Below are 22908 nucleotides of genomic sequence, written 5' to 3' on the forward strand. Positions count from 1 at the left end.
GTCTGCCTGGGCTGGGCTATCAGCTAAATTCTAACTTTGCTGAATGGATAGAACGGGGGAATTTACCCCACCCTGACCCCGCCCCCAGGCTAACCCAGCGTCTATTGTGGGCATTCCTAGAGCCTGTATGGGCGTTCCCAGACATGCAGACTGTCTCTATGCTTAGTGGAGATAGGCGGGGCATTTCGAGAGATGGAGCGGAGTGGTGGCCATTCCTCATTTGCATAAAGCTGAGCTAGAGTCTAGTTTATGCAAATCAGATCCGTGCAGAGAGAACCACCCCCTCCCGAAACTCATATACAATCTTTTAAACTAATGTAAATCCAAAACAAAGGCAGATTCAGCAACTGCATGACCTATTGTAGGCATCAAATGTTTTCAGAAACACGTTTTGCTGAGCCATTTTCGTAATAGGAGAGAACGTTTGAAACAAGCCGCCATGTTTTTCCAACACATCAGACGCTGCAGACGGCCCAGGCCATCCAATTAGGGCTGCAGACTACCCTGATTGGACAAACAGCGTTCGTCCAATCGGGTGCAGCAAGGAACAAATATCAAAGCCAAGGGTGCAATAGTGGGAGGCGAGGTGATCCCTCAAGTGAAATGAAGCCCCAGTGGACATGTACCATCAGGCAGCATATGGAGGGAGCTGCCTGATGGTACAAGGAGTGCATTCACTCCTTGTACCCCATAGTTATACTATAACTACAGTCCTTGTACCCCGTAGTTATACTATAACTACAGTCCTTGTACCCTGTAGTTATACTATAACTACACTCCTTGTACCCCGTAGTTATACTATAACTACAGTCCTTGTACCCTGTAGTTATACTATAACTACACTCCTTGTACCCCGTAGTTATACTATAACTACAGTCCTTGTACCCCGTAGTTATACTATAACTACACTCCTTGTACCCCATAGTTACACTATAACTACAGTCCTTGTACCCTGTAGTTATACTATAACTACACTCCTTGTACCCCGTAGTTATACTATAACTACAGTCCTTGTACCCCCTAGTTACTATAACTACAGTCCTTGTACCCTGTAGTTATACTATAACACTCCTTGTACCCCATAGTTATACTGTAACTACACTCCTTGTACCCCTTAGTTATACTATAACTACACTCCTTGTATCCCGTAGTTATACTATAACTACACTCCTTGTACCCCATAGTTACACTATAACTACAGTCCTTGTACCCTGTAGTTATACTATAACTACACTCCTTGTACCCCGTAGTTATACTATAACTACAGTCCTTGTACCCCCTAGTTACTATAACTACAGTCCTTGTACCCTGTAGTTATACTATAACACTCCTTGTACCCCATAGTTATACTGTAACTACACTCCTTGTACCCCGTAGTTATACTATAACTACATGCTTATTTGCGGGCTGTATTCTAAAGCGTTACGACCAATGTTGTGGAGGAAAATGTAGAATCGGATGACGTGTTCTTAAACTGCAGAATTTGTTTTTCAACTGTGTTCTTATGATGATGAATCCCATTAACCTTTTTCACTTCCCACTAAATTCAAAAAATGCATGTAATTCCATGCATGAAAAATGGGAGCAAAAACAAAAGTGCTACACTTGGAGTTGTAACTTGGGATTGTGTCATGCTTGTGCACAGGGGGTTTGAGCCAGTACTGGCGCAGCTTAACAGCTTTGCTGAAGCAAAGCCCGCAGAGAGGGAATTCATACGGCAAGGTGAGTGCATACAATCAGAAATACCCTCTTTCATGTTTTTGTGTTTATGTTTTGTGTTGCCCCCCCCCAGGTTCCAGTTACTTAGATGATCTGGCACTGAGCTTTTGCCTGTATTAACATACAGTGACATCCTTCTGTTCTACTTGTGTATTTCCAGAGGAGGCAGAGGATACTGCATGTATCCCCATCTTCTGGATCAGCAAATGGCTGGACTACTCTGACAAATACGGATTAGGTAAGAACTGGAAGATCCTGCTTCCTCATTCTGCCAACTATATGTGTTTTACTGTGCTTTCTTCTTTTGGCATCATAGTGGATTTTGCCCTGTAGTACACACACAGTGCTGGTTTACAGGTTGTGTTTAAAGAGTTTTACATGTGTTTCAGGCTACCAGCTCTGTGACAACAGCGTGGGTGTGCTGTTTAAGGATCACACGCGCCTGCTCATGCACACCGACGGAGAGAGTCTGAAGTACATCGACAACACAGCGGCTGAATCCTACTTCAGCATGCATTCTTTCCCCGCTCCTCTCAACAAGAAGGTCAGTAGTTGACTCAACACTTAATTTATCCAAAGAAGATTAAAACAAAAAAAAGCATTGAGCCTTTCTGAGATGTCAGTTTTCAGGTTTATTTTAAATATACTTTAGGATTCAATTTAGCATGTTGGGCTTTTGGGGATAATGCTGCCATTCATGCAGTCCAGTTCCATGTCATCTTGTCATTTCCTACTTTTTAGATTGGCGACGTCCTCATCACAATCCTGATTCTAATATATTTATTTTCTCCCCCCTTGCAGATAACGTTGCTGAAGTACTTCCGTGACTACATGAGCGAGCACGCGGCCGGTGCCAACATTGCGCGGCGGGAGGGAGACGAGCTGGCTCGGCTGCCCTACCTCTCCCACTGGTATAGAAACAAGAGAGCCATCGCCCTGCACCTCACCAACGGCACCGTTCAGATCAACTTCCTCCAGGTTAGAGACACACTGCTTCTTCTCCCTTCACTCTCTTTCAATCTCTCGCCTTGTCAGGATTTCTCCCTATACACAAATGCTGAGCCTCTTGTTTTGTGATCCCCTCTTCCACAGGACCACACCAAGCTGATCCTGTGTCCCGTGATGGCTGCAGTGACCTACATTGATGAGAAGCAAGAGTTCCGCACATACAAGTTGTCTCTGCTGGAGGAGTTTGGCTGCTGCAAGGAGCTAGCCAGGCGCATGCGCTACGCCAAGCTAATGGTGGAGGAACTATCTAAGTAGTGAAATGTGAGATTTACGGCCAGCAGGAGCACGCAGGCCATTAAGCCAGGCTTCGTGCTAATGAACACTCAGCGCAATTACACAGCCAAGTGAATGTATTGAGCTCATCAATCCAAAGTCATCCTCTGGGATATGGACACTGTATTTCGACCTGAGGATCAAAAGACATGGCTACTTTGATACTGCTATAACTAGAAATATATATATATATATATATATATATATATATATATATATATATATATATATATATATATATATATATATATATATATATATATATATACATATATATATATATATATATATATATATATATATATATATACATATACATACATATACATATATATATATATATATATATATATATATATATATATATATATATATATATACATATACATACACACACACATACACATACACATACTGTACACATACACATATATAGAAATAGATATAGATATAGAAATAGATAGGCCTACTTTTTTACAGAGTCAAACTGACATAGCCTACAATTAGGCTACGGCTTGAATTTAATTTAATTGCAGTTGCAGGCAATGTTGACATTTCAGGTGTCATGCCTCCACGTCATGCAAGTCTGCACGCCTATAAATTGCTGCTGAAGGGCGTGATCCCGCTCATTTGTCCAGACCAGAGATACCTGCTGGAGTTAAGACGTGATGTTCTCCTGCCTATGTTGTTGCACTTTTTTTTGATAAGCCTATATTTTTGTACCGTGGGAACCTTGTCAGATTGCTGCAATTGTTTTTTTGGTTTTATAAACAGCAAGTGGGGATGTGCGGAACAAACCTGGATTTGCCAAATAAAGGTTCAGTCCCCAATTTTATTATGCTTTTTATTATAGCAGTTGAATGTGCTCTTGCTCTATCGAATGTGCGTCTTCACATTATTGTCACGCTCACGCAGCCAGAATTGTGTGTGTGTGTGTGATATATATATATATATATATATATATATATATATATATATATATATATATATATATATATACATACACACACATACACATACTGTACACATACACAATATAGAAATAGATATAGAAATAGATAGGCCTACTTTTTTACAGATTAAACTGACATAGCCTACAATTAGGCTACGGCTTGAATTGAATTGCAGTTGCAGGCAATGTTGACATTTCAGGTGTCATGCCTCCACGTCATGCAAGTCTGCACGCCTATAAATTGCTGCTGAAGGGCGTGATCCCGCTCATTTGTCCAGACCAGAGATACCTGCTGGACTTAAGACATTTTCTCCTGCCTATGTTGTTGCACTTTTTTTTGATAAGCCTATATTTTTGTCCCGTGGGAACCTTGTCAGATTGCTGCAATTGTTTTTTTGGTTTTATAAACAGCAAGTGGAGATGTGCGGAACAAACCTGGATTTGCCAAATAAAGGTTCAGTCCCCAATTTTATTATGCTTTTTATTATAGCAGTTGAATGTGCTCTCGCTCTATCGAATGTGCGTCTTCACACTGTCACGCTCACGCAGCCAGAATTGTGTGTGTGTGTGTGTGTGTGTGTGTGTGTTTGTTTGTTCGTTTGTTTCGTTGTTTTTGTTATTCAGGGGGAGGGGTGGGGTGCAATGCAGGTTCACTTTTTTACATTTCATTTCAATTAATTTTCTTTTAGGAGATTATGTCACTTAATGCATAGGAAAATAGGCTACATCTTTGCATTGGACAGATTAACTGAAATAGGCTAGATCAGACCATTGGCAGGTTCTTCACAAGAAAAATAGCTAGGCCTATAAGACTTGTGCGATTGCGAAATTAAATGACTGAAGACAAGACATCATAAGGCGTGAATGGCCTAAGTTGTAGCTACGTTATTTATTTAGCCTATTTATTTTTGCAGTGAACAGGCTTGTCGCCTTCTGGCTAATTCCATTTATTCTGAGCAGGTGGAACTCTGAACCAGCTCGGAGGGATGTTTCTCAACGGCAGACCTCTCCCAGCTTCCAAGAGGAGAACAATGATTGAGCTGGCCTCGGAGGGAGTCCGCCCAAGCCAGATTTCCAGGATCCTTAGGGTGACGCATCTCTTAAAATGTGACAAGTTTAACAGCTATCCCATGGTTCCGTAAAGTTATGAGGTCCGTTTCCCACATCGAGTCCATGCGACGTGCAAAAACATCAGTGGATATGATTGATATAGCCTCTATGTGAAGTCTAATTTTGGAGTCACAATGTACTCCGTGTTGTTCTCTTGTGTTAGGGATGCCATAGCGTTAGCCAGTGGCGCACAGCCTATAGTAGGCTATAGGCCTAATCTGCATTTAATTTCCTCGGTAAAGCAAAATAGCATACTATTATAGCTAGGCCTATATCAAACTAACCTACTCGTTAATTTCGTTGTCGTGCCCTATTATCCCCAAAAACGCATCCTTCCCATAATTAAAGTGTAAACCACTGCACATTGACAGGTGTCCACCGGCTGCGTCAGTAAGATCCTGAGCCGGTACCACCGCACCGGACTGCTGGAGCCCAAGGCCATTGGAGGGAGCCGACCTCGGCTTCTCACCCCTGGTGTCATCTCCACAATCATCCAGTGCAAAAGGGAAAACCCAACCATTTTCGCCTGGGAAATCCGAAAGAGGCTTGCGGCTGAACAGATCTGTAAGCCCTCCAAAATTCCCAGTGTAAGTGAGATTGGAATGTAAGAAGCTTTAAAACTTCCAGAATGTTTTAGAACTTAACTGATATTAATGTTATGATTATGATTATGAGTATTATTACACTCTTGCTTCCTTCAAGGTGTCTTCTGTTAACCGGATTTTGCGAAAGATCCATTTAGACCATGGGCCATTGTGCATGGAAATCGATGCGCACAACAGGAGCGACCAAGGTGATTTTGTCAACCATCACTTCACAGGTACAATGAAAAAGAAATGACACACCTGTAGGGGTAAAAAAGAAAAGAAAAAAGGGGGGGGGGGACTGTGACTTCCAGCTTGTGATCATCATAAGGCAAATACTATGCACAAAACAGTATTTGTGCTGTTTCTCCCTTAATGAACCATATCATAGAACATATTTGTTTTATACTAGCTGTAGCTGGTATAGCCTAATGTATGGTTTACTATTAATTTCCAGCATCAACTTAGAAACTTGAGCAATCTATTCCACAAAGAAAAAGGTGTCATGCACTGCATCCCTGAACAAAGCCAGTCCCAAATTTTCTGGACTCATACTTCAGCAAGATGCAATGTGTGTGCGTGTGCGTGTGCGTGTGCGTGTGTGTGTGTGTGTGTGTGTGTGTGTCATGGTGTGTGTGTCATGGTGTGTGTGTGTGTGTGTGTGTGTGTGTGTGTGAGAGAGAGAGAGAGAGAGAGAGAGAGAGAGAGAGAGGGAAAGTGTGTGTATATGGGGGGGGGGGGGTGGTTACTATTTCTGATACCCATTGTAGCACACAATTACTGGACATTTTATTCAGGCCTCACTCAGTGTTGCATCTTGCCTCTCCTCTTTCTCCCCAGAGGGTTTTCAACTCCGCTCAGGTGTGCTCCATCAGCTAACTAAATGGAGCTCTCCATGGTGCTGAACCTGTGTTCACTCATTTTGGCCACTAATTAGCCATTTTTGCCCATTTAGTCGACCCTAATCTTCAAGATTCAAGATTCAAGATTCAAGATTTATTAAGTGTCCCAAAAGGGCAAATTGGATTGCAGAAAGCGTAGTACGAAGTACATACATAAAAACAAATAAGACAAAAAGAACATTGTAAAAACAGTCTAGAGCAGCAGTTTAAATTGCAACACAATAGTTAAAGTGCAAATGACAACAGTAGCAACGATCTAAAGTGCACAGTAGAGATATAAAGTGCAGTAGTAGTAGTGCAGTAGAGATATAATCTGGCCCTGTCATCTGCTCAGGACCCCTGCTGGTACCAGTGCCTAATATGAATGCTGTCAGGCTGATGGTGTCAGAGGAAAATGAAACAGAGACACAGAGACGCATGTATCCACACAGGTTTCTCATGTGTAAGATGGTTGGAGCAGACCTTGTAAAGCGTTATGAAAAAACTATTGTGTCTGTCCAGGCTTTCCTCCCATGATCCACGGGGCAGTGAGTGACCGCGAGCCTTTAGAAACAGTCAGTAGTGACCCCAAGCCTAAAGGGCCCCAGCAGAGGAACCGCACCTCCTTCACCACAGAGCAGAGCATGGCGCTGGAGCAAGGTAACGTTACGTCTCAAATGCCTGTGCACGTACCCAGTGCTGTTCTACTCTATTCTCTCCTTTTCCCAGAACAGTTAAGTTCTTCATCTTATCTCCCAAACCAGAATTTTCTCAAAGTCAGTACGCAGATATGTATACGAGAGAAAAACTGTCAGCCAAGATCAAACTTCCTGAGGACACCATCAAGGTAAAACTGATAAGAATTGTCATCAAAGTAGTCATACATTGTCACAACTTCATTTTTTCTCCGCTTGATATTATTATCTGTCCCTCAAAGGTCTGGTTTTCAAACAGACGTGCCAAGTGGAGGAGGGAGGCCAAACAGAGGGATAGTGCACCTTGTAAGTGTGTGTGTGTGTGTGTGTGTGTGTGTGTGTGTGTGTGTGTGTGTCTGCGTGCATGCGTGCACTTTATAATATGTGTGCGTGGTGTCATCAATCATAATGACAATGAAAGCCCCTTGAATGCAACACCGTTCTTAACCTTCCTTTCTTCTGAACAGCTACCAGCTTTCACAAGGAAAGAGACTTTTCTCCAGTGAATCCCACCATGCCACACAGCTTCCCAAGTCAACAGGTGCAGTGTGTAGGCCTACTTATACAATAATAATGTGATTAATTAACTTATAATCAAATTGAATCTTACATTGCTATTTGTACTATCTTTAGGTTAATTGGAAGGCGAGAGGAGTGTCAAGAGTGTACTGTGACACTTCAGAAGCTTCCCAGACTTACAATCCAGTTATTGGGAAATTACAATATGGCTACCACACAAAAAGAGGTGAGACCATTCAGAATGCATTTTATCATGACTTTAGCATCATCTGTGATGCTAGAACCTCCTGTTTACCTTTCTGGAGGTTCAATGAAGGGATCTTGGACAGGAGCTTGAGCCCCTTTCAGCTGGCTTTCCTCTAACATCCACTTTCTTAAGTACAAATGATTGTTTCATCTGACCCTGTGTGCTGCTAAAAGTAAAATTCACTCCACTCCACCCATCTCTTGTGCAGGTACAGGCAACTCTGAACTCCTGACATCCATCCCAATGCCGCCCTCATTCCTCCATCAACCATATGACAAGACGCTCCCACTGGCCCAGCCTGTCATGGAGAAGACCCCATTGGCTCTTCACAGAGACAGGTTCACTTTGCCATTGGTTCACTATCATCACACAGACGTAAGGATGTGTCTCCCATTGGCTAACGAGGCACTGAGAACAGACCGCCCCTGGGCTCAGTACTGGAACCAGCAGGGACCGGCTTTCTCTTTGAGCCAGTATCAACCCGAGGAGAGGTTTCTGTTTGCCCAACACTTGGAGATGGCACATGAGTCCTCATCGCTCCCTGGACATAATGTGCAACCACTGTTTTAACATCAATGAGATGGACAGGTTTAACAATGAGACAGACAGGTTTAACAACAATGAGACAGACAGGTTTAACAATGAGACAGACAGGTTTAACAACAATGAGACAGACAGGTTTAACAATGAGACAGACAGGTTTAACAACAATGAGACAGACAGGTTTAACAATGAGACAGACAGGTTTAACAATGAAACAGACAGGTTTAACAACAATGAGAGGCAGGTTTTTCACCACACATCTGGAATTCCAAGGGAAGGAGAGGCATTGATCAGGCATTGATCAGAGTCTGATGCTCCTTCATATTTTCAGTTTGTAATAGGAGTTTAAAAATATTTTGAATGCTCAAGGTTGACACTCACAGAAAACTATTGTAGCAATGCTAGACTTGCCTGATTCCATGGTTCCACAAGCAAGGTTCCTTAATGTGCCCATAGGAGAACTTTGGGACTGAAAGGAGATGTTCTGGGCAGCAGAGGGCGGCAGAGGACTGGAGTTACAATCTTTTCCCTTTCCTTTTTTTAACTGCACCTCCTCTCTCCACCTACTGTACCTCTCTTCCCTGTATCTGTCACTGTGAATTGCATATCTTTAGGGCTAACATATACCTGCCTTGAGTATTATTCAAAGATCAGTGTTGTGTAAACAAACAACAAAAACAATTGATCTTAATGCAAACCATTCATTCACTACAATGAATTGTAGAGGAGGAGACACTGTAACACAGTAAATAAATAAAAGGTGGAGATGACTTTGAAATTATTTTTAGAGGTCAACACCAATTTCATTGATGTGTTTCTAGGAGATAACCCCTATAGTAGAGTATAGGCTATATCTATCTCACAGAGAGCTATGAAATTTTCATTGAAAAATAATTTGTCCGTTTTTAAAGATTGTCAACATTTTTTATGTGAATGCGCAAGATCAATATTACAGAATGTTATCACAGAAGTTATGTCAAGCAGTTTGAGTGTAACTTTATTGGGTGTTCTGTGGTTTTCCAGGTCAATGCTAACATTTAACTGTAATATGACTGTGACATAAATCAGACATCAGCTGCATGGACCATTAACAGTTACAACTGGATAATAGGGATGCTATCCTTTTACAGTGTTGTGCTTGCTGTTTGTTTAAGTGCAGAAGGAGGTTTAAAATCCCTCTTAAGGCACTTTCCCAAGATTTTTTTTTCAAGGACAGCCCAACAGGAAAATCTATAAAACCAGCTTCAAAAAGTCTAAACATGACCTGATATCTGGTCTGCTTGGCGTATATTTTTATGACAGCCAAAGCACAGAGGCATTGAGTTCCTTCATATCCCTTTACTACAGTGAGGAGGCCCTAAGCCTGAGAGCTCTTTGGTGATTGGTCACCAGGGGAAAGGTTGGGATCAGAAGGCAAAAAGCTTGGTTCGCCGCCCTGCTGGCAAGGTTGACCATTCTGAATTGACCACCAAGTACGTAAATCACATCTCCACATGATAGGGGAAGGCTGTGTTGTGATTTCTACTGTAACCTAAATCATTTTGTGAACACTGAAAAGCTTTCATGAATGGAATGTGGAATGAGGCCATAATTTCAATCCAAACCCACTGAAGGAGAAGCCAGCCTTGGTGTTGTTGATAGTGGTTAGGGGGGTTACCACTAAGTAATTCCCATAGTAAATAGTGCTTAGCTTAATGTAATTTGACACTACAATGAATCTTACATGTGGAGCATTACAGTAATGGCATGAATATGTCTTATCTTATATTGAGCAACCAAGAGTTGCAGAGCTGCTGAAAACCTTATCTGTATCGCAAGTGTCAGACAGATACATTTATCATACAAAGATTGCTAAAGAAATATTTTTCCCATTTACTGGTTGTATAAATGACCCATGCTCCGTTCAGCTACTTGAGAGTATTTGTCATGTACTTGTTGCTGTGGAGGATCCTGCTATCTTGCCAATACACTGCCAAAAATATCATTATAATGTGTTTTATCGGGATCATTCTTTACACATATTTTGCAGCGGTAAGTTAGAACGTTTTTTTCAGTGGTAAACTAATGTCAGATGTAGTAAAAAACATACAATAGTCACACAAAAACAAACATTTCTAAGTATAGAGAGAGAGAGAGAATACAGATGAGCATTATCTCAAATTGTTTATTAAAATCCGTATATAACAAAGGCTACAAAATTCAGACAAAATCAATAGATATAAAACAACTCACTGACACAAAATAGCAGCTGTTATAGATATAGAGTTGACAGTATACAGGTATATAAACAGAGTGATCATGGAGAAGTAAAAACACTTTGTAATTTACATTATATGGGTTATTTACATACCGGTACCAGTAAATTAAATAACAGCAACCTTGCTGTAAGAGCAAGGTTGGACAAAACCAATCAATTTAGAATAAATTTACAATATCCATCAATTTACAACACCATGACTGATCCACCAAATAACTCAGGAAGACCAGATTTGGTGTCACCTATGAAAACAGTCACTGAATGTTCTTTGGGGGAGCCTTCACTTCATTCTTTCATTTAAACCTCTTAGATTTTCACTGTGATCATCCTCAAAGTATAATGACAGCCACAGTCAACATTTTACGCAGTTATGTTCCTTGTCATACTTTCACATACGGTTTGAACCCAAAGAAAAATGACTCATTGACTGGTGGGAAATATACAATCCGTTGTCTTAAATCCCTTCACATTAGCAATATTGGTTCACTTATTGATAATTCATTTTTTTAATGTGATATTCAGAATGGACCAAGAGTTGTCTTAATAATAGCAAAGAATGGAATCCATGGTTTAGGTCCTTGGTAACAGCCACACAAATACAAGTAACATGTATCCATCTCTAATGCCACCTGAATGGGAATATTCTAGCATAATTTGTCTGGTATAGTTGGTTATTCATTGCTTGGAAGTTGGAACTTTTCTTTTTATTAGCCTACCTCTGCCAACGAGGTTATGTTTTCGGTGCTGTTTGTCTGTCTGTCTGTTAGCAGGATTAGCTACAGAAAAAACTACTTGGCCGCTTGGAAGAGTGTGGCATGGGCCAAAGAACTCTGGAGTGGATCCGATCCGACTTACAAAATATCATATAAACGAAATGTGCATATCATAGGCTATTTGCCTTGGCGGAGGTCTGCGCTCTCCGAGTGCACTACTAGTTTTGGATGTCATTGTTCTTAGACTAAGAACAATCGACAAAAATGGCATCCAACTCTACTTAGAATCTTAGTAGAGTTGGATGCCATTTTTGTCGATTTCTTTGGGGGTGATGTTTTTGTAGCATGAGTTGTGTATGGTTTGTGTAAATCATACTTAATCTTAGCATGGGACAAAGTATTGTTGAATTAAGAAGTTGCGTTAATGTGTTATTACCAGAAATTATGAAGCATGCTGTCCCTAGCTAACTTGACGCTGCCTGATGGGGGTGGTATTGGATCTCATAAGATCTCCCGAGAGAATCCAGCTGGCTTGCAAGGTTAGTCCCTAGCACGAACAATTTAAATCTAAATTTGTGTGGCTATTACCTGAAAGCCAAACATGCACTCCAATCATGGTGGGTGTTTTGCTATTCTCAGGCCAAAGAGGCATATAAATATCACACAAAAAATATGGGTTATCTTTTACAATGATGTCATCTTCTAATTTAAAAAAATAAATATAGCTGCTACTTACAAGCTACCCATCTCTTTAAATAGAAAACATATTCCAAGGAAAAAACAAGCCACTCCGTTGTTTCTAAGTGAGCCAAAAATATTCCAGATCTATAAGACCTATAAAATATTACAGCGTGCCAGAAACATATTGAATAAATCTGCAGTTTATGTACAAAAGGAGTCACTTTACACACACAAAAAAGTCTTACTGACCACACACAGCCCGCCAGGGGCTACAGTTCCCTCCAAAGTGGAGACCAAATAGCCATGTTATATTTGGCATGGCGCTTCCCTCTCTCATGCTGCAAATGTGTTAGCATAAGATTTGGAGCAGCTCGCCCACTCCTAGTTAGACAGTCTCACAGGGAACAGTTACAGTTACGCCTAACTAGGGAAAAGGTAGTCCAGCTACTGCGAGCGATTATCACTTCATGTTTGCCAAGGCTGCTGCAGTTACAGCTATACAGGCAGCAATGATGGATCTTGCATACAGAACTATTGGTATATCTGAAGCAAAAGTTGACACTTTTCTCGATTTCAAACCCTCTCCATTTAACTTCATAGCATAACAGTTGCATCTTACACACTGAAAAATCACTATGATATCATCTTAGTGTGTCTGTGAGTTTTCGTGACCTTATCATGCTTGATGATATTTCTTATCTCCTTTGGTACAGGGTTTTCCGTGGTTAACGTTTTTGACCCCATAGTAGCTGAATATTTCTGCAGTTTTGCTGTGATATTTGATATCCCTCTAACCTTTATGATTGGACAGCTACAGTTCTTTTTCATAAGGGAACACCATATTCATCCAACCACAGCACTTTTGTAGGAGGTAAAAGATTTGTTTTGCAATCCAGCTCAGTACACAAATAACAGGAACTCTCAGCCACCACAGGAGACGGTCTCCTGTGGTAACCGCCTGGGATTTGGGTTCTGTCCATATTCAAGTATTTTCCAGGAGACAATACTGAGTCACAAGTCCCATTCTTACGGTCTTTGTTTACATGGCTTCAGAGAGTCTGAACATGTCAAAATACGATTAGTACACCGTCCATGTGCCCAAGACTTTGATAGTATTAATAGTATTAAAGCTAACAACCTGAATTTCTTATTTTTTGCATAGTGAAAGAATGGGTGAAATTCCAATCATAGTGTGTCCTCACTCCCTGCGTCGCTCCAATCATCAATCTCTGTCTGTCCGTCAGATGATACATTCAGCCACAAAATCCCAAAATGGACACTTTCCATAAGGTCAGTTTCTTCATACTCGTATCTCCCAGTGGTCTTGTTAGCCATCCATGTTGAAGAGATCTTGGAATTTTCTGGCCCAACGCCACCCCTCCTCCCGCAGGCTGGGGTGCAGTCCTGCATGGAGCTGGTTTTCACACCACGGTATTAGTTCCTCTCCTAACTGGGGTAGAGTTTGAAGACTTTGTATATCCACTCGGAGTAGAAGGCGACATTAACAAAGAGCGCAGGCTGCGACGAGGCGCACTTCGTCCTTTGGATGCTCACGCCGATGATGACTTTGCGCTCGTGCTCCTGGCACACCAATGGGCCACCGTTGTCTTTCTGGAAGGATAAGATTAGAGATGACAGATAAGAGACACTGACATTATACTGCATACGATTCACTGCTACAGTCCAAACCAAAAATACTGCAAATAGTGCTTCAAAGGCCACTTTGCCCATTTTCAAACAGCTTTGTATCATTACAAAATCAATAGTACATTATGCAAATGACCAATGTTTAACTTCCCTCCATCTTGCCTGGAGCGAGAGCTCCCCGTTCATTCGCAGAACACTTCCTGGTCCAAATGATGTCATAATGTCATTTATGTAATTTGGTCCAGGAAGTTGTGTGAATGAAGGTAGAGAGAGCAATAATGATAGTGATAGTGACAGTAATAGTGACACCATGGCAAAACTGCTCCCAATGACATCATTATGACATCTTTTAGACCAGGAAGTTCTGCAAGTCAACGGGGAGCTCTCGGTCCAGTCAAGATGAAGATAAGTTAAACATTGGTCATTTGCATAATATCTACTATCGATTTTGTAATGATACAAAGCTGGTTGAAGAAATGGCAAAGCGTCCCTTGAGGTACGGTTGCCGGATGTGTGTTTAATGAGGCAGATGTAGATTTGTGAACCGTACATCACATATGCCTTCTCCTCTCTTGCCGCCGGCACACACTCTGCTCTCACCGGCACCACCTTTGAGTCGTGAGCATATGTCGTTATTGACCATGGGCATGGTCACTGCCTTCAGTGCCTCGTCATATCCTGTATCTAAACACAGAGGGATATGGGAAACAGTGGTAAGTGTATCATGTAACAGATATATGTTTCAATGCGTCAAATGGCATGTGACATGGAATATGGCTGAAAGGAATAGGCAGTACTTTTGGTTTCACCCCATCCGTACATGGTGCAGCTGGTACCCTCTGCAATTCTACACTCTTTTACTGGGAGATGGATGGTGGAGGCACCCTCAGACACAGGGGCAGGCCTACAACAAACATAAATAATAGTTAGAAATGACCAGTCTTCTGAACTTTATTGTAGGATAAACCCCTTCGAATCATCACATTTTCAAGAGGGGCCTTAAAACACAAATACATCTACAATACAACAAACCAAAAGAAAATTGCAGGTACACATTGACACATACAAATATGGCTTGCACACACTCAACCACCCCCAACCCACCCACACCCCACACACCCTTAGTTTATAATGAATTCATCACAATGAGAAACAAGAACAAGTTGCTTTAAGTTGAGCAAATAGTGATGTCCTATCAATCAGATGGCGCTTTGAATTTAAAGGGCCAACTTCCAATTACTTTAGACATTCTTGGTAACAAAAACAGGGTGATATTGAGCATGTCTAAACTGTGTATAATGATCTGTATAGAACTACACATTGTTTTAGATAATAAGGATAGTTTAAATAAACACATTTAAAAATAAATTGCAGCCAGTGAAAATGCCTTTGAGAATTTTGCGATAGGCTGTTAAGCGATTCATACATAAAGCAATGGATAGCTTCGATACGGACACCTCAAAACAAATCTGCACACAGACTATTATAACTACCTTAGTTTAGGATGCAGATGTGACTCAGAGGTGATCTGATAAACAATATTTGCATAATCAAGTACATCAATATGTACATCAATAAGAGGTCATTATATCTTGGTGATCTACCTGCTGGCAACAGGTAGATCAAAAAACACTAAATGCGGTAGAATAGTAAAAGTTGTTTTTTTGGTATGATATAAGGCTTTTTCTGGTAGAAATGGTCTCATGTTGTCTCTTGTTATCACTTGTTATGGATGTTAGATATTAGTGGAAAGCCAGTGTGTAGGTGAACGCTTACTCTGCCAGCTTCAGCAGAACCAGGTTGGATCCCTCTGGGCCACAGATCAGGCGGGCGATGTGTAGTCTGGGGTGACTGGAGGACTGGTTGAGGTGGCGGAGGCCCACCTGCACACTGTAATCCCTGAGATCTGGAACACTGAGGAATAGAGGGGCCATTGAATTACATATTCAGTGGAACATCTAAAATAGATTTCCTCAACTTCCTCAACTTGTCCTTGTTTATATTGCAAATGCAAACATGCAAACCTTCAAGCCAAAACTGCAAGGCAAAAAGTAAAATCTAAAGGCAAAACATAGCTCACTCTGTGACACGCACTGTACCTCAGCATATCAGCTGAAAACCACTGATGTACGACATGTGCGAATGCGATACATACATTACTGCAAAAGACAGGGAAGCTTTCATTCAAGCCACTATGCAGATGGAGACATATATAACTCTGACGACTCCAGAAGTTAAACAGATCTGCAGACCAAATCATCCCCTTCCATATCTCAAGTCTGTCTGGGACTGGGTATCTCTCAGTAACCACTACTATAAACAGGACATATCCTGCATCTTCACTTTAAACAATATCAGCAAAGGGAGGGACTATGGACAAGCAAGAGGAGAGGAAACATGTTTGAGAGATAGAAAGGCTAAACGAGAGAGGGAATTGTTTAGTGTGAAAGAGGTCACACACACACGCAAAAAAAAACAAGTGTAGGGGGGTAAAGGTGAAAATTACCAGGAGGTGAAGCACTGTTGGTCTGTCAAAACCCAGTTCTCTCTGATCAACGAGCCACCACACACGTGAGCATTCCTGAGAAAAGATTAGAAAACCGTTTCAACTATTACAGTGAGTGTAAGGCATGAACAGCATCTCCATATACAGTATATTGATTTAGAGTGCAACACTACAACATCTCAACATTTAGTGAAAAGTAATTAATAAAATAATATTTCTGCGACAATACTTTCTTCCACAATGCATTAGAGCATTTAAGGATCAGAGACGTTCTCAAAAGCCAACAACGGAGATTGAAAATGACTTACTCTCTTTGGATGCTCACAACCCAGCCGCCATCTGGGCCCGGCACTTGGTGTCCACCGACAATTCTGGTTTCTACGTGCACAAAGCATGATATCTTGGGCGTCGCTTGAGCTGAAACAGACAGTGTTGATGTGTTAGATAAATGAATGCATGTTTCCACTTTTGAGTAGAAATCCAAAAGACAAGCATAAAAGCAAATGATTTCGGTCAGGTAAATGAGAACAGACGGATATGATGCGAGGAGGAAAAAGGAGAGATGGGAGATAAAGTAGAGGAGGGAGAGGAGGAGACTGGTAAAAGCTACTCACTGGTGGGTTGGGGAGCCACTGTTGGAGATTCACCTGATAGACGGAAAGCAAATCACAACAGTGAGGACAGATCTCACATTGGCAGGATATAGCCTCATGTAGATCACTGACCGTACAGGATATAGCCTCATGTAGATCACTGACCGTACAGGATATAGCCTCATGTAGATCACTGACCGTACAGGATATAGCCTCATGTAGATCACTGACCGTACAGGATATAGCCTCATGTAGATCACTGACCGTACAGGATATAGCCTCATGTAGATCACTGACCGTACAGGATATAGCCTCATGTAGATCACTGACCGTACAGGATATAGCCTCATGTAGATCACTGACCGTACATTGACATACAAAGCATGAAACCTCATTTGACAAAGACACCCTTCCCTCCTTTAGAAAAACTTATCTCAGTGTCGCCATCGTTGTTGGAGGCTATAGCGGTCAGCAACCACAGCCAATACATTTGCTCCAAACCACAAAAACCTCATGGAGGACATGTTTTACATTACGGGAGTTATTGCACAGCTATTTGAAAGGGCCTCTTCAATGCAAGCCGACCGAAACCAGACAAAGACAATATTGGGTCAGCAACAAACAGCCAGCCTCACTGTGTGGATGCTCAAAGACAAGGATGGCACATGAGACCTGCATGTGTTTGCCGTTAGGGCGCGCTGCGTTCTGAGCCAATTGGACAAAACCACGGCTAACACATGACACAAGCCACCGGCCAAGCAAACGCTCTGGCTTTCATATGCTTCATGCCTCTCCATGTGCTGAAATGATAGTCCCATTCAACCAAGGCTACAAAACCAAATCAGTTGCGTTTACTGACATTTATTAGCAAATTCACTGTACAGCATATGTTTCTTCTATGGTATACTAGGGGTATATATAAAAGATAAGCACCAACTTTCACATGTGCATACTCTCACTCATATCTCTTTTACTGTGGTACACTGAGGTTCTGCTAAGTGTGGTTGACTTAATCCATACATATTCTCCTGTCACAGACATGAGATGAGTTGAGCCAATCTTAGGTAAGAGCCACTCACAGTGCTTCAGCTTACAGTAGTCCCAAGTCAAGCGGTTGTTTGGGTTGGTGTAACACCATGGGCCGTGCTTATCCTGGTCTGGGTTCCGGCAGTAGTTCTTCTCCAGCCCTACATGGGATACTGTAGAGTGAGAATCCCCACTGTAAAACACACAAATACACATTCTCATATTCCATTTGTTATTTTGCTCACAGTGTATCAGAACTAACATTGGGCCAAGTTTATATGGGCCAAGAGATTCGTGCACATTCCAAAACACACACATACACGCACGCACGCACACACACACACACACACACACACACACACACACACACGCACACACACACACACGCACGCACAGGGACACACGCACGCGCATACACACAGCAAGCAGCTGAGGTATGCCTGGAAAGTCTGACTCTGGCTTTCCTATAGTATAGAGCAATGAATCCTGTGCGTTGGCTGCAGTGCATGGAGCCCGTAGAAGGAAAAGGCCGAGTTTTGTGAAGAGTGCTCTGGGGAAAATGAAAGTATGCACTCCAAGCATTCACCAGGGCTCAGACCAGCAGGAGACACATCCTCGACAGAACAATTTGCTTGTGCTCACGATTTATAGGAATTCACATCTGATCCTGCATCTCCTTGTAACGTTTCATTTGACTCTAAGATAATCACATCTGATCCTGTGTCTCCTTGTAACATTTCATTTGACTCTAAGATAATCATATCTGATCCTGTGTCTCCTTGTAACATTTAATTTGGCTCTAAGATAATCATATCTGATCCTGTGCCTCCTTGTAACATTTAATTTGACTCTAAGATAATCATATCTGATCCTGTGTCTCCTTGTAACATTTCATTTGACTCTAAGATAATCATATCTGATCCTGTGTCTCCTTGTAACATTTCATTTGACTCTAAGATAATCACATCTGATCCTGTGTCTCCTTGTAACATTTCATTTGACTCTAAGATAATCATATCTGATCCTGTGTCTCCTTGTAACATTTAATTTGGCTCTAAGATAATCATATCTGATCCTGTGCCTCCTTGTAACATTTAATTTGACTCTAAGATAATCATATTTGATCCTGTGTCTCCTTGTAACATTTAATTTGACTCTAAGATAATCATATCTGATCCTGTGTCTCCTTGTAACATTTAATTTGACTCTAAGATAATCATATTTGATCCTGTGTCTCCTTGTAACATTTAATTTGACTCTAAGATAATCATATCTGATCCTGTGTCTCCTTGTAACATTTAATTTGACTCTAAGATAATCATATTTGATCCTGTGTCTCCTTGTAACATTTCATTTGACTCTAAGATAATCATATTTGATCCTGTGTCTCCTTGTAACATTTCATTTGACTCTAAGATAATCATATTTGATCCTGTGTCTCCTTGTAACATTTAATTTGACTCTAAGATAATCATATCTGATCCTGTGTCTCCTTGTAACATTTCATTTGACTCTAAGATAATCATATTTGATCCTGTGTCTCCTTGTAACGTTTCATTTGGCTCTAAGGCCATGTTCACATTACAGGCAAATCCGATTTGCTGATAAAGTCATTAATCATCATTATCTTGATCGGTTTCCCAAATCTGATTTGGGAGTGTGTCCGCACTGCCACAAATCTGATTCTCAAGTCGGATCTGTGTGTCCAGACCTAAACAGCCTATCTGCATGGGTTGCTATGGTAATGACGTGGGCGTCAGTAAATACATACGTTGGTGACGTGGTTTTCATAACGTCGCTGTCGTTCCAGGACCTCGAATCTCCAAAACAGCAACTTTTCAGGAAGTTAACAAAAAACCTGTTTGCTCTTAAAATACTGAACCAAACGTCGTCAAAGTTGGCACATGTCTTAATTATAGTTAGTTTCCCGCTGAATGTGTCATTACTTTATTAATATCTTACCTGGATAAGCTCAAATGATGTTGTTTATATTATCAGTCCGACTTGGAAGCACTTTCTCCCGGCCAGTCAGGCGGGAGAGAGTCGTATGCTCATGCACGAGCCCCAAGCTCCGGGCCGTGGGGGCGCACGCAGGAACAACAGAGTGCCCCTCGCCTCTCATGGCCGAGGCGGGGGCTTTCGCATGGGGTGAGAAATAGTCTGACATAACGTAGCATTAACGTTACTTTATTCTCGTCAGAAAACACTCCGATTTGCATGTTAAAACAAGTTTGCAGCCTAGGAATAACTGGAAAACATTTGATTGATCTATTAACGTCAGAGGAAGCCAGGATTAGTCAAAACGATATCAGAATTACACAGCACGTCTGCCGTGTGACTTTTCCGGGTTTATTGTCCTGCGTGGGGGGGTACAGACGGAGGTAGGGGACGAATTTCGAGGTTTGACTGACAGATTGAGGGCGAATGGCGTTACGAGATTTACTCACAAGCTCCTAATGCTTTTCCATTGGTTGCATTTGTTAAAAACCACACAGAGACGTGAAGGGTGACCAATGGCACTGATTTATGACAAAAAGTAAAAAAGTGAAAAAAGGGACATTCGAGGTCCTGGCACAACAGCGACGATAAGCAGAAGCATTTGATGACGAGTTGCGAGTGAAGTTCAAATCAGATTTTGTGGATCTGCGCATCCACACTGAAGTCACATCAGTCGAAAGCAGATTGGAAACTACCTCCCAAACCACATAGGTTTGGGACAAGTGACACAAATTAGACTTGGAGCGTCCAGACTCATAAAACCAATCTGGATAAAGTCATTAATAGGTCACTAAAGTTCACAAATCAGATTTGGCCTCCTAGTCTGAACATGGCCTAAGAGAATCACATCTGATCCTGTGTCTCCTTGTAATGTTTCACTTGGCTCTAAGAGAAGCAAAGCGGCGACAGGCGTCTGGGTAGTGCAGCGGTAGATTCCCTGCTGACCAACCTGAGGGTCACAGGTTCGAGCCCCTGTGTTACCTTATGGTGTGGTCGGGCGGCCATACAGGCACAATTGGCCGTGTCTGCGGGTGGGAAGCCGGATTAAGGGTAGCAATTAATAGAAGTAGAGCACGGGGACACAGCCTTTCGAGATCGACAAATGCTAAGCGATGGGCAACAATTTGTCAGGGGGTGAAGATAATTTCACTTCCCAAGAGAATGTTAAATAAGCTGTTGCTTTCAGCCCTTTTTCCTGGGTCGACCCCCTGACCTTGAACAGGGTAGACTCGCTGGCTGCAGTCCACATGAGGGAGCTGATTGGCTTTGATCTACTTTGCTCGGAAAGCACTTCCTGGGGTCAGGGGTCGCCTCTGGAACATGTCCATCTGTCTGTGCCATTTTGGCTTTTAAAATTCCTGTAAATTAAGTAATTCCAACAGCCTCACTTTAGCATGAAGCAACTAGGCCCTGGAGTGGGCAACCTTTCCTCCAGGGTCATTTTGAGAGCACCCCAGGGTTTCCTCTCGTCAGCTAGTTGAATAATAATTGAACCCCCGATTTCCTCCCACTGTTTGTTTTCACTACTTAGCTTCACTCATTTGAAAGGGATTTTCACAACGCAATGGAGCTAAGCTGTCAACAAACACTCACTGAGCCAGTCTCTTGTAAAGGTTTCCACGGCCCAGCTGAAGCCAGAGGTGCAGACTGGGCTTATATAGCAGGAGGAGGGTTGCAAATGTACATGCAGATGTAATGACTAAATTACCTGTTGATGTGATGTGACCAGGCTCCACAGGGAATCCCTGATCTAGTTGTGGACAAAGTGCCCCGGTAGGTCTCGCCATTGTCTTCAGCGCATTCTGCCAAAGAAAAGCACAAGGTTCAGACCACCTTGTTGAGTATTCCCAAAGCCAAGATATTGAGACCAGCAGTTTCTCACACACCCATATGCATGAGTGAGTGTGAGTGTGCACGTGCACGTGCACATACGTGCATGCAAACACACACAGAGTCGGTGTCTTTTTGGGCAGTGGCTGTCATTCTCATTGATGCTGTCAGAACATAAAGAGGTTTGAAGGTTTGGCTGGTGTTTGCGGTTTGGATCAATTTAATGTCAAGGGCCTCTTTTCAGTTGGTAGTTCCCAAATATAATAGAAAAGTGAAAGGGACATTTCAATCCCAGTATGTCTGTTGCTAAACAGAACCAGACAAGTGCCTATAGTTAGCAAAGGACTCTTTACATTGTGACGTGTGGTTTTTTGAAATGCAAAGCAGACAAACATGGGAAAAGACGGAGCACGTTTTTGCCAAGGCTGAATGCCGCCTGCTGTTTTTCTCCTCCCATGAAATGGAATTCATTGGGCTAACATGCTGCCAAGTGGCCCGGTCCTGTGGGAGCAATACGGGATAACATGCTGCCAAGTGGCCCGGTCCTGTGGGAGCAATACGGGACTGCTGTTAACGTTGCTGCAGAGCTCGTCCTGGGTGGCTTCACTTTGCAAACATGACAAGTGTTTTGTGGCATCTGTAGCGCTGCATTTCCAAGCAAATTATTCAGCAATTACATGGAAACCGCAAAGCAATTGACAAGGTAACGCCACTCCTTAACATGCCCTCTGTGTTCTTTGAAGTTTAAGTGGATGCCGTGGAACAATTTACCTATTTTCTGTGTGACCTCGGTGTCACACCTAGGGATGTGGGTGCAGTTGGCTATCCTCTGATTAGGGTCTGTCGTGAAGCACCATGGGTAATCTGCACCATCAGGGTTGCGACAATAGTTCTCTCTGAGGTCTCTGGAACACACACACACACACACACACACACACACACACACACACACACACACACACACACACACACACACCAAATTAAATCATGCTGCTGACAGTTTGAATTTTCAAAGCAACTCTATCATTTTTCAGTCGCTTCCATCACTTCTGCTTTTCGCATTTCAAAAGAGTCCAGAAAAAGAGGCAAAGTCAACAAATCACCTCCCGCACAGCGAGACAACTGA

General features: G+C 42.1%; 2 protein-coding genes across 2 annotated transcripts in view; one reads left to right on the forward strand and one right to left on the reverse strand.

The window, feature by feature from the left end:
* Nucleotides 1–3565: 3565 nt before the first annotated feature.
* Nucleotides 3566–8558, forward strand: pax4 (paired box 4; the record flags this gene model as incomplete). Its single annotated transcript, XM_083662128.1, has 8 exons — nucleotides 3566–3665; nucleotides 4913–5040; nucleotides 5434–5649; nucleotides 5765–5882; nucleotides 7050–7187; nucleotides 7292–7374; nucleotides 7465–7528; nucleotides 8197–8558. 8 exons carry the CDS (start codon nucleotides 3566–3568, stop codon nucleotides 8556–8558), a joined length of 1209 nt encoding a protein of 402 aa, XP_083518254.1.
* Nucleotides 8559–13628: 5070 nt separating this feature from the next.
* The window catches only part of hgfa (hepatocyte growth factor a), a gene marked incomplete at both ends in the record, with an annotated part of 23615 nt that continues 14335 nt past the window's right edge, over nucleotides 13629–22908 (reverse strand). Inside the window, 10 exons of the mRNA XM_083659063.1 lie at nucleotides 13629–13793; nucleotides 14380–14513; nucleotides 14627–14733; nucleotides 15606–15743; nucleotides 16336–16410; nucleotides 16644–16752; nucleotides 16950–16982; nucleotides 18008–18147; nucleotides 21661–21754; nucleotides 22554–22705. Of these exons, the coding sequence (XP_083515189.1) occupies nucleotides 13629–13793; nucleotides 14380–14513; nucleotides 14627–14733; nucleotides 15606–15743; nucleotides 16336–16410; nucleotides 16644–16752; nucleotides 16950–16982; nucleotides 18008–18147; nucleotides 21661–21754; nucleotides 22554–22705 (1147 nt within the window). The remainder of the gene's footprint in view (nucleotides 13794–14379; nucleotides 14514–14626; nucleotides 14734–15605; nucleotides 15744–16335; nucleotides 16411–16643; nucleotides 16753–16949; nucleotides 16983–18007; nucleotides 18148–21660; nucleotides 21755–22553; nucleotides 22706–22908) is intronic.

The sequence above is a fragment of the Poromitra crassiceps genome (genome assembly GCF_964638095.1).
Source record: "Poromitra crassiceps genome assembly, chromosome: 2".
Taxonomy (NCBI): Eukaryota; Metazoa; Chordata; class Actinopteri; order Beryciformes; family Melamphaidae; genus Poromitra; species Poromitra crassiceps.